Source organism: Chiloscyllium plagiosum, unplaced genomic scaffold (genome assembly GCF_037043375.1).
Source record: "Chiloscyllium plagiosum isolate Xiang-an unplaced genomic scaffold, Cpla_swu_hap1 HiC_scaffold_31, whole genome shotgun sequence".
In the NCBI taxonomy this organism is placed as follows: Eukaryota; Metazoa; Chordata; class Chondrichthyes; order Orectolobiformes; family Hemiscylliidae; genus Chiloscyllium; species Chiloscyllium plagiosum.
The window spans coordinates 16,393,858-16,411,051 of NW_028270169.1; the positions used below are offsets into that span (position 1 = coordinate 16,393,858).

The window sequence follows — 17,194 nt, forward strand, 5'->3', positions numbered from 1 at the left end:
TCAAAGATGGCAGGTTAGGTGAATTCGTTATACTAAGTTGCCCATAGTGTTCAGGGTGTGTAGGTTAGGTGCACTATTCAGGAATAAATTTAGAGTAAAAGGGAGGGGAATTGGTCTGGGTAGGTTTTCCAGCACCACTCTAATCCAGGATCTGGTTTCCAGCACCTGCAGTTGTTGTTTTTACCTATCTGGGTGGGTTGCACTTCGGAGGGTTGGTGTAGACTTGTTGGATCGACTGGCCTTACATCTGCACTGTAGGGATTCTAAGGACAAAAGAGTAATTCGGGAGATGATAGGGCCCCTTAAAGATCAGCAAGGCTGCTTTTTGTGTGTAACTGCAGGACATGGGATAGGTACTAATCAAGTATTTTGCATCAATATTTACTGAGGAGAAGGATATGGAAGATACAGAATGTGGGGAAATAAATAGCGACATCTTCAAAAATGTCCATTTAACAGGAGATGGTGTGGGACATCATAAAGGTGGATAAATCTGTGGGAACCTGATCAGGTGTACCCTAGAACTCTGTGGGAAGCTAGGGAAGTGATTGGGCCCCTTGCTATGATACATGTATCATTGATAGTTACAGGTGAGGTGCCAGAAGACTGGAGGTTGGCTAACGTGGTGCCACTACTGAGGAAAGGTGGTAAGGAAAAGCCAGGGATCTATTGACTGGTGAGCCTGACATTGGTGGTGGGCATGTTGGAAGGAATCCTGAGTGGACGTGGTTTATGTGTATTTGGAAAGGCAAGGACTGATTCGGGATAGTTGGCATGGCCTTGTTAGAGAAAGTGTGTATCGAACTTGATTGAGGTTTTTGAACTGGTAATGAACAGGATTGAGGGCAGAGCGATGGATGTGATCTACATGGACTTCAGTAAGATTCGACAAGGTTCCTCATGGTAGATCCATTTACAAGGTTAGATCACATTGAATATGGGGAGAACTAGTTATTTGGATACAACTGACTTGAAGGTACAAGACAGAGTTGTTGGTGAAGGGTTATTTTTCAGACTGGAGGTCTGCAACCAGTGGAGTGCTACAGGATCGGTGCTGGGTCCACTGTTTTTTTGTCATTTACATAAATGATTTGGATGCGAGCATAAGAGGTACAGTTAGTAAGTTTGCCGATTACATCAAAATTGGAGGTGTAGTGGACAGCGAAGACGGTTACCTCAGATTACCACAGGATTTTGATCAGGTGGGCCAATGGGTTGAGAAGTGGAAAATGGAATTTAATTCAGATAAATATGAGGTGCTGCATTTAGGGAAAGCAAATCTTTGCAGGACTTCTACACTCAATGGTAAGGTCCTAGGGAGTGTTGCTGAACAAAGAGACCTTGGAGTGCAGGTTCAAAGCTCCTTGAAAGTGGAGTCACAGGTGGATAGGATAGTGAAGGCGGCATTTGGTATGCTTTCCTTTATTGGTCAGAGTATTGAGTACAGGAGTTGGGAGGTCATTTTGCGGCTGTACAGGACATTGTTTATGCCATTGTTGGAATATTGCGTGCAGTTCTGGTCTCCTTCCTATCAGAAGGATGTTGTAAAACATGAAAGGGTTCAGAAAAGATTTACAAGGATGTTGCCAGGGTTGGAGGATTTGAGCTATGGGGAGAGGCTGAACAGGCTGGGGCTGTTTTCCCTGGAGCGTCGTAGGCTGAGAGGTGACCTTATAGAAGTTTACAAAATTATGAGGGGCATGGATAGGATAAATAGACAAAGTATTTTCCCTGGGTTGGGGGAAGTCCAGAACTAGGGGGCATAGATTAGGGTGAGAGGAGAAAGCAATAAAAGGGCCCTAAGGAGCAACTTTTTCACGCAGAGGATGTATGGAATGAGCTGCCAGAGGAAGTGGTGGAGGCTGGTATAATTGCAACATTTAAAAGGCATATTTGGATGGGTATATTAATAGGAAGGATCATCAACTCCACACTCACAGGAATCCGATTTACGAGAGAGGAAGAAAAGGACAACCAACTCCCATTCCTAGACGTGAGGGTACAGAGAACACCAAACGGAGAATTCACCACTAAGGTACACAGGAAAGCCACACACACAGACCAAGTCCTGAACTATGAAAGCAACCACCCCAATATACACAAACGAAGTTGCATCAAGACACTGTTCAAAAGGCCACAACACACTGCAGTACACCAGAACTGCAAAAAGAGGAAGAAGAACACCTAGACAAGGTATTCGCAAAAAACGGATATCCCCGCAATTTCATCAACAGATGCCTAAGGGAGAGACAACAGAACGAGGACATGCCGCAACCCAAAGGACTAGCCACACTACCATACATCAAAGCATCTCTGAAATGACAGCCAGACTACTGCAACCACTAGGACTCATAACAGCACACAAACCAACAACCACTCTCAGACAACAACTCACCAAAACGAAGGACCCTATACCCAGCATGAGCAAAACTAACGTAGTATACAAAATCCCATGCAAGGACTGCACAAAACACTATATAGGACAAACAGGAAGACAGCTAGATCCGCATCCACGAACATCAACTAGCCACGAAACGACACGACCAACTATCCCTCGTAGCCACACATGCAGACGACAAGCAACATGAATTTGACTGGGACAACACTACCATTATAGGGCAAGCGAAACAAAGAACAGCCAGGGAATTCATAGAAGCTTGGCACTCCATCCACAAACTCCATCAACAAACACATAGACCTGGACCCAATATACCGGCCACTACAGCGGACAGCTGAAACTGACAAGCGGAAGCGGCAGGGACAGGCCACTATAAATGCCGGAGGAAACACCACAGAAGCGCTTCACAGGAGGCTCCCAAGCACTGAGGATGTCACCTAGACAGGGGACGAAACGTTTGCAACAAAAACTTCCAGCTCGGCGAACAGAACCACAGCAGCATTAATAGGAAGGGCTTGGAGAGACATGGGCTGGGTGCTGGCAAGTGGGACTAGATTGGGTTGGGATATCTGGTCGGCATGGACGGGTTGGAACGAAGGGTCTGTTTCCATGCTGTGCATCTCTCTGTCTCTGACTCTAAAATGTTGCCTCATTATTCCCAATGCATTTCTAGCATTCTTTGCAGTCAATTTGCTTTTGGGTGCTATCCAAATGTAGCATTTTGGCTTGATCCAACAGAGCCCTCTCCAGTGCATTATAGGATAATTGAGGATGCTCCAAACAGAAACTTGAACTAAAATCAGAATTGCCCTTTTGTTTATGGAATTCTCATGATTGATTTACCTGTAATGATGCGAATCGCCATTTTTCCGCACTTAGTGATTCCACCAAGAAACCTCATTGTTGACAAGTTACTTTTAGCTTTTCACCTGGCCCATGCATGAATAATTTAATTCCTTTTGAGTTAAATGAAGAGGTTCTGGATCTACAAGAGGTTGAGGAAGAATTATCTATTGTTCACAAGTCTTCTCACTAAGACCTCTGACCTTGAAAAATAACTTTGTAACTGTAATTATTCCATCTTTGTGCAATAAACAATAGAAAACAAGAGGGTTGAGCTGTATCATTTACCTTGTGTTGGTGTTGAAATGATGCATTTCCAGATTTTTCAAAGAAAACTAATTGAGATATCAACTTCATTACGGTTTTAAACTAGACTACTCAGAATATCCAGCGGCAGGAATAAGAATATCCTAACTAATTGACCGTAACATGATGTTTATTACCATTTGATTTCAGCTTTGTGTTTAAAATATTTGATGTGCATTATTTAATGGGAAAAATATCATGTCCTTTACACCATTTTGTAAAACTGATTTACTTTGTGTTGGAATTGTAGTATTCAACATAGTAGCTGCCTTGTTGGCTGATGTTATATCCATTGGTGTAGACAGTTGTAGTATTCAGTGAAATTGTTGACTGACTATTGATATGCTTTGCATTAGAAATCAAAAAGTGAATACACATTTTCTGCTCTACCAGAGAACTGAGAAACCTGTAAGCTTTTTGGTGAGAATAGAATGTGGAAATACTGGCCAGATAGTTGAATGACTTGTTTAGACCTCTCGACGTCAGTGGAAACAATCACCACTTATGAATGCTGTAAATTCATTCACAGAATTGTGTATCAAGAGAGCAGTAGTTTGTGTGGGATAAAAAGAGGAGGGAAGGGGAAATACTAACCTTTGTGCATTAAGTGTGTTGATGAAAAATTTGCATCAGAATGTCAATGGGTGCATGTACGCAGTTGCCTGTTGGTTTAGGGAGAGCAAATTGACATGGTTTTCGGTTTCTGATCACTGACCAGTCATTCTCAATGTAAGCTGCTTCTGTTCTGATGTTCCTTCAGCAATTCTATATCATGTACTGTTCAGAGATTTCACTGAGCTGATTTGCTTGTGTGACCAGAAGGCAGCCTGGTTCTGTGAAGTTAGTTTGAGGAATGTTGAAGTGGACTTAAAATGGCTCGCTCACACTGAGGAAGGAAAAAATAACCATGTAACTGGCAGTCAGTTATGTTTAACTTTAATTTTGTGAGTTGACCTAATCTTCTGGGACAGTTTAAGGTATGATTCTAAGAGTGTGATTTTGCCAAGTTGTTGTCTGGTCTACGAGACAGCTCTCCCAATTCTGGTACAAGCTCTCCCAGATGTTGGTAAAGAGGACTTCTAGGGTTAGTGGCTGTTTTTGGCATTACAATTTCCAGTTCCTCGGTTGATACCAAGTCCTATGTTTGTGTTTTCATGGTTCGTTTCCTTTCAAGCAGGATACAACTTAATGGTTAGCTCATTTAAGAGGGCAGTCAACCACATTGCTGTAGGTCTGAAGTCAAATGTATGCCAGACCAGATAAAGATAGTTAGTTTGTTTTCCTGATGGACGTGAGTGTACCAGATAAGATTGTCCAACAATTGACAATGACTTCATGGTCGTCATTCATATCTTAATTCCAGATTTCTTTATTAAATGCAGGATTCAAGCCTCAGTCTCTGGATTAATGGTCTTGTGATAATACTAGCAACCTGATAATCTAACCATTTTCTTTAAAATTTCTGAGCTGTGTGAGATTTTGTTAGATGGCATTTTAATTTCTATTCTGGCCAATCAGTTATTGCCCAGAGGGCAATTCAGAGTGGATCACATAGGTGTGGACATGGAGTCACATGTCAACCAGGTCAGCTAAGGATGGCAAGTATCCTTATCTAAACTACACTAATAGAACATTAGAGCGAGCGCAAGTCAAACCCTTCGGCCCTTGCTGTTGTGCCCACCTGTGAACCCAATCTGAAGCCCATCAAGCTTACTCTATTCCATTATCATCCATATGTTTATCCTATGACCATTTAAATGCTCTTTAAAGTTGGCGAGTCTACTACTGTGGCAGACGGGGTGCTCCAAGCCCTTACTATTCTGAGTAAAGAACCTACCTCTGACATCTGTCTTCGCTTTAAATTGAGGGGTGATAAATATATGTCCCCTCATGCTAGTCATCACCATCCGAGGATAAAGGCTCCCACTGCCCACCCTATCTAACCCACTGATTATCTTATGTCTCGATTAAGTCACCTCTCAATCATCTCCTCTCTAACGAAAACAGCCTCAAGTCCCTCAGCCTTCAGACCTTCCCTCCAAACCAGGCAACATCCTGGTAAAATCTCCTCTGCACCCTTTCCAGTGCTTCCACATCCTTCCTATAATGTAGCGACCACAACACAATACTCCCAAGTGCAGCCACACTAAAGTTTTGTACAGCTGCTGCATGACTTTATGGTTCTGAAACTCAATCCCTCTACCAATAAAAGCCAACACGCTGTATGCTGCCTTAACAACCTTGTCAACCTGGGTGGGAACTTTCAGGGATCTCTATACGTGGCCACCGGGATCTCTCTGCTCATCCACACTACCAAGAATCTTATCATTAGTTCAATACTCTTTATTCCTGTTCCTCCTTCTGGAGTGAATCACCTCACCCTTTACTGCATTAAACTCATTTTGCCACCTCTTAGCCCTGCAGCCAGATATTTATTGAATTCACATTTCACATCTGCCATGATTGGATTTGAATCCCCAGCATATTAGCTTGTAGTTCTGGTTTGCTCGTCGAATGATGTTACCACTCGATCACCATTTCACCTTTAAGATCGCTACAAGATCATGTGTCACTACAATAGCAAAGATTACCTGGTCAATTTTTGCATTTTTAGTTATGGAAGCTTGCTGTACATAGTTTTTCCTAACAGGGACAATGCTTCACAAGGACTTAATTGGCAATGACATCTGGTTGCGGAAGTACTTAACATGTCTTTTTTAAACCCTGCTTAATCAAAGATGGTTTATTTGTGCTTTTCAAAAATTTTAACTTTATTTTTCAGAAATCGAGCTATAGCTGACTATCTTCGGTCTAATGGATATGAAGAGGCATATTCAGTTTTTAAAAAGGAGGCAGAGTTAGATATGGTGAGTCAAATTAGTTCGCTCATGTAAGTTTGGGTACGAAAACATGATTGCGAGGATTTTTCCCCATCAACTAAGTGTTGAGAAGTGTGAAACTTGTCAAATAGTCAGTTCTGCTATAATGTGTTTCTTTGCAAATTGGCTTTAATGCAGTTGAGGAATTTAGACTGTTGTTTGTAGAAAGCAAACTTTCCTTGTCTTTATTTATAATGTGATTCTACCTCCTTTAGTTTAAATGGAGCAGCTGTTGTGCGATTTTCCTATACCGCAGGATTGCACAAGAATGGAGCTATCGTGTTATATCAGAAAAACGCCAAGCTAACATGTTGTTAAGATGACTTTTAAGAAGATCTATCCAGAAGGGTGCTGTTCGTTTATTTTGAGAGGAAGAAACAAAGATGGCACATATACTTGCATGGCTGTCATTTTAAGTTGCTCCAGGATAGGAATAACCATGATGTTTCGTGGAATCCAGTTTCATACACTGCCTCATGTCAATTTCATTATTATGGCTGCTTTTATTGTCAGTCTGCAACTGCCCCAAAACTACTTGCTTTCTCTCCTTCCTCTTTCATGCAGCAGCTGAGAATTTTCCTCAGTTTATGATCAAGGAACAAGTTAGCCTTTCATTGTCCATCTTGCACACGCTAGTTCAAGTTTATTTGATTAGAACCAAAACTGCACATCCTCTTTGTAAAGCAATAGCTAAAAACTTACCAATGACCTGAGCTGAGTCTCCCTGAGAAGGTACAAAGGAAGTAAATACTACTTTATGTAATACTACCTTTACAAATATCATGTTCAAGATTCTTGTACTTTCAATCAAAAAGTTAATGTTTTAGGCATACTTGTGTGCAAAAATCTTTAGTGGATCTTCAATTCATCTAAGTACTTGGGAAGCACTTAAAGTTTGAATCAAAACATGAAATTATACCCAATAAAAAATTTAATATGGTTTTGAGCAACAAAAAAGTTGAGGTTCTGATAATACGGGCGGCACGGTGGTTAAGCACTGCTGCCTCACAGCACCAGGGTCCCAGGTTTGATTCCAGCCTCTGGCGACTGTGTGAAGTTTGCACATTCTCCCTGTGTCTGCGTGGGTTTCCTCCGGGTGCTCTGGTTTCCTCCCGCAGTCCAAAGATGTGCAGGTCAGGTGAATTGGCCATGCTAAATTGCCCATAGTATTAGATCCATTAGTCAGAGGGAAGTGGGTCTGGGTGGTTTACTCTTTGGAGGGTCGGTGTGGACTGGTTGGGCTGAAGGACCTGTTTCCACACTGTAGGGAATCTAATTTAATCAAACAATATTGCTGTAAACACCATGTACAGGGAACGTCAATCTAGATATTATGTGCACATTGGTCTCCTGCAGCTCTATTAACTGATGTGTTCTGCCTTGTGTCCTTCAGATCTACCTGTCCTCAACCTTGACATCTTGTACCTCTGCAAAACTCTTTGAAGAAAAATTGAGCTTTATTTTTATGTTCCATGTGTCCGAAGGTAATTGGCACATTGAAAATGCATCCAAATTTCTCTTTTGGAATGTGTGCCCAATTCAGTTGCCGAAGCAGTAAAATAAATAATTGTCAAGCCCTTCCAAACTTGAATTTACCCTTTCTCAAATTAAAAGTTATGCAAATTTAGCAATGCAAAGCATTACGATATTGACTCCAGTTTTGATGTCAGAAGCATTACATTGCTGGTATGAGGCAGAAAGTTGGATAGGAAATCTCTAAGACATTGAATAACCATGAGCTGACACATGGTATATCTAAAAATAAATAGACACCAAGCACAGAACTTCACAAATGTACAGAATTCACAAATCTTGAGCAATTCTAAGGATTTGTTTTTCTTTTAATTTGGAAGGAACATATGACAAGGCCAAGTATTGATTCTGAGTCAGTTGAGCAAGAAAGCTCAACAGGGGAGAGATACAAAATGAGTTGTGTTTTAGGGCAAGTTCTTAGCTTTTTCCAACTGATAGCAATAATATAATTTTGTTACTTTTTTTCCTCTAGAATGAAGAATTAGATAAGAAATATGCTGGACTGCTGGAGAAGAAATGGACCTCTGTGATAAGATTACAAAAGAAGGTAACTTCATGCAATTTATTGGTCAGTTGTCAGTAGAAATCACTATTAGGTTCATGTGTATTTGTCTCATTTTGCTGGCCTCAACGTCTCATCTGTACTGTTGTCCCAACTCGTGGATGCTATAAAGAAAAATGGCAATTCAAAGTTCCTAAGTGTTCGCTAACACTCAAGGAAGCAAAGGAGGACCAAATCTTAGTTTGTTTTTGGAGATTAATACAACTTTCATTGCTACCTCTGGCATTGAGTTCCAAATGTCTGTTACCTTCTGGGAAATTGTAAACATTCATAAAAACAAATGAAATTTTACTGTTTGAAAAATGGCATCTAATTAATTGAAGGCTTCCTTGATGAGATTTTTGATTCCATGTACTTTCTTCACTGAAAGTTTTCATTTCTACATAGCAATGTGGAATTTACTTTAAAAATCAAAGGCTATGAATTATCTATGTCGCAAGAAATTTATTCAAGGGCTCCTAACTGCCTGCAGTTGGCTTAGTTGACCTGTCTGCTTTGTAGATGAGGCACTTTTTAAAATTCAGAAATAAAGCAAATACTTGGGTAAGTGTGGTGTTTGGTTTCATTTGGAGGATGAACAATACATAGAGACCAACTTTGCTTGAATTCTATTTTCTGTGACTATGAAGCAGCTTGGAATTTTTTTTTCAGTCATGGGATGTGGGTGTCACTGGCTGGGCCAGCATTTGTTCCCAATTCCAAGTTGCCTGTGAGAAGGTGGTGGTGAGATGCTTTCTTAGACTGCTTTGGTGTAGGTAGACTACAATGCAGTTTGGGAGGGAATTTAAGGATTTTGACCCAGGAGCAGTGCAGGAACAGTGCTGGACATCTAAGGATGGTGTGTGGCCTGGAGGTGAACTTGCAGGTTAGGGTTTCTCATGCACCATCTACTGTCCTTCTGGTTTAGAAGATGTAGGAATATTCTTTTAAAAAAGCTAAGCCTAAGTCTTAGTTTGTTGCCAAAATTATGCTTCACTTGCAAGGAAGCTCTTCCTCATGCAGTGGATTAATATTTCTGTTAGGCTTTTTTGCTTTTGCGAATAAGATGGGCAACTCTGTTTCGTCCTTCCCATAAAAAAAATTTAAGCTTGTAAATGCCGAAGTATTAAATATTTTGCAACTTCAAGGAAATTCTTCCTTTTAAAACTACTACAAAAAGAGACTCTGGTTTATTTCACAGCTAAAACGTTTTATTTGCATGTAATCTGTCCCATAGCCCATCGTTCAGGTATTTACCCATGTTCAGTACTGACATTTAAATACTTGCATTTTAAGCATTTGTTTCCACGTGTTTGCAAAATGCCTTTCAAATTTTCAGCTGTTAAACTTGACAAATGAAAATTATTTCCCACTGCTCTTGCAGGACGTGGCTGTCCCTTGGACTGTCATCTCTTTTCTCCCAAATGTTTTTGCAGGTTTCATGGGTCTGATGCCTCTTAGATTTCATCTTAGTCTCAAAGTTAGTGGCAGGTGAGTTAGTAGATGCTTTGGTTTTACTTATCCAAAATTCCCAATATTTGAATATTGGTCCTATTCAATTGAAGATAGCATATATAATTCTTTCCTTGAAAAGAAGAGGGAAACAGAAAACAAACTGTAGTCCAGTTAGCTTAAAATATCTCCTGGTGAAAATATTAGAAACTATTATCAAAAAGTTAAAAATCAAACCCTCAGGTTATGGTCCAACAGGTTGAGTTAAAAACACTAGCTTGTCAACCAGCTGATGAAGGAGCAGCACTCCAAAAGCTAGTGCTTCTAAATAAACCTGTTGGGCCATCATCTGGTGTAGTGATTTTTAACTTTGTGCTCCTCAGTCCAACACCACCTCCAAATCATGATTATCAAAAAAGCTATTACCAAGTTCTTGACTTCTTTTGAAGTCATCAGGCAGAGTCGGCATGGTTTTGTGAAAATGAAATCATGTTTAACCACGGTGGCACAGTGGTTAGCACTGTTGCCTCACTGCGCCAGAGACCCAGGTTCAATCCCCACCTCAGGCGACTGACTGTGTAGAGTTTGCACATTCTCCCCGTGTCTGTGTGGGTTTCCTCCGGGTGCTCCAGTTTCTTCCCACAGTCCAAAGATGTGCAGGTCAGGTGAATTGGCCATGCTAAATTGCCCGTAGTGTCAGGTGAAGGTGTAAATGTAGGGGTATGGGTGGGTTGCGCTTCGGTGGGTCGGTGTGGACTTGTTGGGCTGAAGGGCCTGCTTGCACACTAATCTAATCTTGTTGGAGTTTTTTGGGAAAATAACACGTGCTGTTAATAAGAGGTGAATTGTCGATGTACTGTACTTAGATTTCCAGAAGCATTTGATAATGACATTAAAGATTATTGAGACGTAAGGCTCATGTAGAGGGGTAACACTGAGGCATGGATAGAAGACGTGCTAGCTAATGAGAAGCAGAGTGTTGGCATAAATGTGTAGTTTCGTGGTTGGTAAGGTGTAATGCATAGTATTCCATCATAATGGTGCTGGGAACTCAATATTGACAATTTTAATCTAAATGACTGTATGGATGGGCATATGAATAGGAAGGGTTTGGAGGGATATGGGCCGGGCGCTGGCAGGTGGGACCAGATTGGGTTGGGATATCTGGCTGGCATGTACGGGTTGGACCGAGGGGTCTGTTTCCATGCCGTACATCTCTATGACTCTAAGGTAAGCTATTATCCATTGGAGTTCACAAGAGTCAAGAATGACTTGATTAAAATATCTAAGATCCTGAGGGGTACTGGCAAGGTGCCAGTCGCGAGGATGTCCTTAAGTAGGAGAGCACTGAACTCTGGATTAATGTTTTTAAAAAGAATGGCTTGTTTCAAAAAGATGAGTTGTTGTGACTCTTTGGAACTGTCTTGCTGAAAAGATAGTGGAAGTAAAATCTTGGAATATTTTTATGACAACTGGATATATTATTGGTAATCTCAGAATTGGTGCTTTTTGGATAGTTGAAGATCATATTCAAAAGGAGTGTGTGCTTGAGGAACGGAATGGCCTATTTATGCTTCTGATTATGCATATATGTATGACCCCAATGGACTTAGTCAAAGAGTTGTACAATATGGAAACAGACCTTTAGTCCCAAATCGTCCATGACGACCAGATATCCTAAATAAATCTAGTCCCATTTGCCAGCTTTTTGCCTATATCCTCTCAACCCTTCCTATATATATCTGTCCAGGTGCCTTTTAAATATTGTAATGGTTCCAGCTTCTTCCACCATCTCTGGCAGCTCATTGCACACATGCATCATCATCATCATCATCTTTCTGAAAATTGCCCCTTGGGATCCTTTTTAAATCTTTTCCCCTCTCACCTTAAACCTATGACCTCTAGTTTTGGACTCCCCACCCTGAAGAAAATACCGTATCTATTTACCCTATCCGTGCCCCTCATGATTTTATAAACCTCCACAACGGTAACCCTCAGCGTCCAACGATCCAGGGAAAATAGCCCCAGCCTATTCAGCCTCTCCATATAGCTCCCACTCTGGCAACATCCTTGTATATCTCTTCTGAACCCTTTCAAGTTTCACAGCATTTTTCCTACGTCAAGGAGACCAGAATTGAGCATAGTATTCCAAAAGTGGCATAACCCAATATCCTGTCCAGCTACAACATGACATCCCCATTCCTCTATTTAGTACACTGACCAGTGAAGTCTAGCATAGCAAACAACACCACCACCACGTCTGCCTGCAACCTCACTTTCAAGGAACAATGAACATGCACCCCAAAGTCTCTTTATTTGACTTGCATTTACTGAATTTGAAAAACAAAATCCTTAAAAGTTTTATTTAATTCTGTTTGACAGGTTATGGAATTAGAATCCAAACTTAATGAGGCAAAAGAAGAGTTCACTTCAGCCGGCCCTCTGGGTCAAAAACGTGATCCGAAAGAATGGATCCCTCGTCCTCCAGAGAGATACTCTCTGAGTGGACATAGAAGTCCAGTCACACGGGTTATTTTCCATCCAGTCTTCAGTGTTATGGTATCAGCCTCTGAAGATGCCACAATAAAGGTAAATAATCTTTTAATAAAATATTTTTTTAAACAGCTAAACAAAGTAAGCTTATCCACAGGGCAAGTACACTATCTCTGCCTTATTCTACATCCAGGTAAAGCCTGTTTCCAAATCATGGACTTGGATCCATTGCCTAACTAGCCACACCCATGATACACCAATAGCTGGCTGGCTTTGAATGGAAAATGGGACATGTTTGAGAAAATACTACACTGCAGTGCAATTTTTAAATTCAATACAGCATCTCTTGTCCAATCTGCTTTTTAAGGGAGGAGGTTTGGCATTTGTATTTCTTTCATTGTACATAGCCTCATTAGTCTTGCTGTGAAGCCTTGACTTTGGATAAATACTGTTGACAAAGTCTTTATTTTACAGAAGTGTAGGGAAGGCATAATTATCTTGTTTAAATTAAACAATTCTAACAAAAGAGGAAGTGAGTTAACTTTTCTAAGTGATTTAAGTTAGACAACATTTGTGATGAGTCACCTCCCTGAAACAGACTCGGCCAGTGGTAAGAATACCCTGGGTAGTTTGACTTTGGAGCGGTTAGTTAAAATTCAAATGACTTTTAAGTGAATTAAGTTTTTCCCTTGGCTCCCTTGTGCTTTGAAGAAAATAACTTATATTAACTGTTTACAGTTAAAGTTCCTCTCATCCCCCAAGTTGAAAATTTCCAGTTGATGATCAATGGACATATGCCTTTTGGGAAATTTTAACTTTTCTCATTTGAGAACTGTAAATACTTTTTGTGTACTAAAAGTGGTAAAATTTTTATTTATCCCGAAACATGGCAATGAAAGTGCTTCATGGACTTTGTAGTTAGCAGCTCCTGTGAACACAGCCAGCCCATGTTAGCAGAAGACAAACCAGATAAACTGTACAATTGTCTAAAATTTTGAACACTTTCATGCTTGAAATGAATGCATAAATTAGCGATGTTCTTGACCATATTCTCAAATGCATTAACCCAAATGTCCTGGCCCAGAGATAGGGGTACTAATACCACTGCTTTACCAGAACCCTAATGCATGAATTGTAAGCCGACAGTCTAATTGACCACTGCACCTAGTCAGTCTTGTTATTTGGTGTCATGTGAAGGAGTTTGTTAACTCCCTTATTGCTCCCAGTTGTCTGCTCCTCCTGAAATTTAATTTTTAGCTGTGAAGGTTTTGAAGTTTAACATTGTATGATTATTTTTCTCTGGTCAATTTTATATTGATCACTCCATAAGGTGTTAATTGGTACTTTGTAAACGAGCTATTATTTATTATTGTCCTCTCATATCCAAAGTAGCATAAAAAGCTTTTGGACCCAGGTTTTGTCAATGGTAGGTTCTGATCTTACAATGAATTTTCTAAATAGCATTCTGATGTTAGTCGAATATTTGTAGGTTGATGTGGCATCTTGCACTTTGGCTTCAGTTCAAATTGCTTTTACTTTTCTGAACATTTGCTCAGTGAGTTTATTTTCTGCCCAAGTGTATGCTGCCACACAGCTACTAGACTATTGTGTGCAGTGTTACTTACTTTCTCTGAAGACCAAAAGGTGAAATGGACATTGCTGTCACCGTGTTTGCGTTCTTCTGCTGGTGTAACGGAAACAAATCCTTCTAGGAAGGCAAGTCTTCTGCCAGGTTGTGGTGGTTTGACATCTCCATATGTTTTACTTACAATTTTGATTATTGAGATTGGAATTCTTAATGGAGTCATCTTTAGGAGATCACCATACGGTTTGTTTGTTGAATGACATCTATTTAGAAAGTAATAAATGCATTTGAAGTCTTTCTAATTGTACAGTTCCAAATTGTAGCATAAAATTATCTTCTTATTGCTCTGTTTTGGTACTTTTTTCAAAGGAGAGAATTGGTGTCTTTTGAGGCTGACAGATAATGTCTCTGTCCCACTGACATACGAGGTAAAAACAATGACTGCAGATGCTGGAAACCAGATTCTGGATTAGTGGTGCTGGAAGAGCACAGCAATTCAGGCAGCATCCGAGGACAGGCAAAATCGACGTTTCGGGCAAAAGCCCTTCATCAGGAATAAAGGCAGAGAGCCTGAAGCATGGAGAGATAAGCGAGAGGAGGGTGGGGCTGGGGAGAGAGTAGCATAGAGTACAATAGGTAGGTTCCCCACTGACATACACCTCCCTTAATCATTTATAATGTGAAATGAAGTAAGAGTAAAAGAATGAAATTAATTTAAACCACTTAACAACCTCCGTAGATCACATTCACCTAGTATCTTATTTGTTAAGAAGAAATGACACAGATGGAAGCTAGTCCATTTTATAGCTTGTGCAGTTGGATAAATTAGCTACCCATTTCAATCAAAATGTTTCCAAGATGATGAATGTTCTTGAATATGGCTGGCACATTGGTTCAGAATTGTCTCTTTATCATGGTGTATTTTATTAGGACTGTAATAAATGTGTCCCAAGATAACAACTAGCATGGCAATTCAGTTTAGTGTGGTCTGTAAATGTCAGCGGGTGCTGTGGCATGGTGTCTCTGAATGACTTAATTTTTCAGATGTAAGGACCTTTTAGGCTGCAATTCAACAGAAGGGATTCACAGAATTATTAAGATTAATTGTAAATCCTTGCACGTAACTTGAGGTATCCTGGTATTGTTCATTCAGATTTTACCAATTTAACTCTTTGCTAGACTTTCTGTGCTCTCCTACTTTGAAAGATCCTAAAATCTGGAGTGCGGATCCTGGGCCTTGCTGGGCAGCTGTTAGTCTATCAGCTGCCAGAAACCTTTTGGTCTGAGAACTCCGTCATTCCTTTAAGTATTCATTTGTACAAACTTCAGAGCTGGAGTTGGCAACCAACTTAGTGGAGTGGATGCTCATCACAAAATGAACCTTTGGAGCCATGTAAGTTTGTATCACCAAATGGTGCCCTTGTCCACCAAATTTTAGGATCGCTTTCAGATTTCCAACAAAGCCCTCCTAATTTTGTAGATATCTAAATTGTGTGGTGACATCTTGTTTCTTTGCTTCCAGTGTGTAGAACTGACAAACATCGTACTGGTATGCAATAAGGAATGTCCATGAAACTGCAACTGTGAAGGAATAATTAAATAATTTGCATAAAAATGCTTGCGTTAGAATGTAAAAAAACTAAGACTTCTGGGTTTAACATGGCTGGGTTCATTTGTTCTTCAGTGTTATGGTTTTAACTTGTTCTTTTATTATTTATCATGTAAGTGCTATCATTTACGAATGGAAATTTTCAAAATTGAATTTGATGTAAGGAGATACTTTTATTCCTTAAACTACACGTAACGGGTACCATTTCCAATAAAATAACTGCCAGAATTTAGAACTGGATCTAGCAGATAGTTCTGAAATTGGTTAAATTGGCCACTGATTATTCTAATTACCACTTTCTATTTGCATATCATTAGTCTTTGATATAAATTATATTCAAAAGAATAATTGCCTGCAAGGCCATTTCATATAATTGAAAAAGCTGATTTGCTATCATTTGGATCCCAGCATAACAATTTCTGATAACACTTCAGTTATTACTTTCTCAGTGGCATGGTTTATATCATGGAACAGTGCGCAAGAGAATCAATTATTCAGAAAGCTCGTGGATTATCCTGCTGAGTGGAAATGAGAGAATGCTATATCAGCAAATAACTCTGCAATTTGTTGACACCAATTTTGTATTCCCCTGATAGGTTTGGGACTATGAGACTGGAGATTTTGAGCGTACTCTGAAAGGTCACACAGACTCTGTACAAGATATCTCCTTTGATCAGAATGGCAAGCTGCTGGCATCCTGCTCTGCTGATATGACCATCAAGCTTTGGGATTTCCAGAGTTTTGAATGCATTCGGACCATGCATGGTAAGTGTCAGTTTCCTTATTAGGATGTGGGGGGGTTGCAAGTGGCAGTCCTAACAGCAGAAATGTCCTTTTTATCTAGTAGATAAAAAATAATTTTCTCAAGTAAATTGCATTTCGATTGGAAATCGACTTCATAAGTATAATAGTGAATTTCACTCATCACTGTCAAAAATAATAATTTGAAGACCAAGGAATATGTTTCATGTGTTGCAGTGCTTTTGGCAATATTTGAAACAGTTATCATATTTTAAGGTGAAGGTCAACTCAAGTAACCTGTATGAGGTTACTGCTTGAAGCTGCATTTGCATTGACATGATTTATTGTAATATTCATTTACTGTTGTTTAACACTTTGAAATGGCACAAGTCACTGTGTGAGAAAGTAGTTCTGGTGTCATGTCCTGAACTATATTTCTTTTCTGCAAGGCTACCCCCTCTCTCGTTAAGATAGTCGTCTTAGTATACAGTTTCAGCAAGACTTTTCTCTATTTTTGTACTCCATTTCCTTCTCAATAAAGGCCAGTATTCCATTTGCCCTCTGTGGTTATCCAAGTACCTGCAGTAGCTTTTTGTAATTAATACGTGAGGACTCCCCAATCCCTCTGTGTTGTAGCTTTCTGCTATCTTTCTCCATTTAAATAATTTTCAGCTGTTCTGTTCATCATCCCAAAATACGCAATCTCCGTCTCACTGGTTTTTGCGCACACATTTAATATCTCTCCTATGCAAGCTCTTCGAGACATCCTCACCACTTGCTTTCCTGCCTATTTTGTCATCCACAAGCTTGGCCC

The 17,194-nt window shown here is 40.0% G+C and overlaps 1 protein-coding gene across 1 annotated transcript in view; it reads left to right on the forward strand.

The window, feature by feature from the left end:
- The window catches only part of LOC122563957 (lissencephaly-1 homolog), a 79,533-nt gene that overhangs the window by 37,087 nt on the left and 25,252 nt on the right, over positions 1–17,194 (forward strand). Inside the window, exons 2-5 of the mRNA XM_043718303.2 lie at positions 6,330–6,414; positions 8,432–8,506; positions 12,335–12,541; positions 16,236–16,404. Of these exons, the coding sequence (XP_043574238.1) occupies positions 6,330–6,414; positions 8,432–8,506; positions 12,335–12,541; positions 16,236–16,404 (536 nt within the window). The remainder of the gene's footprint in view (positions 1–6,329; positions 6,415–8,431; positions 8,507–12,334; positions 12,542–16,235; positions 16,405–17,194) is intronic.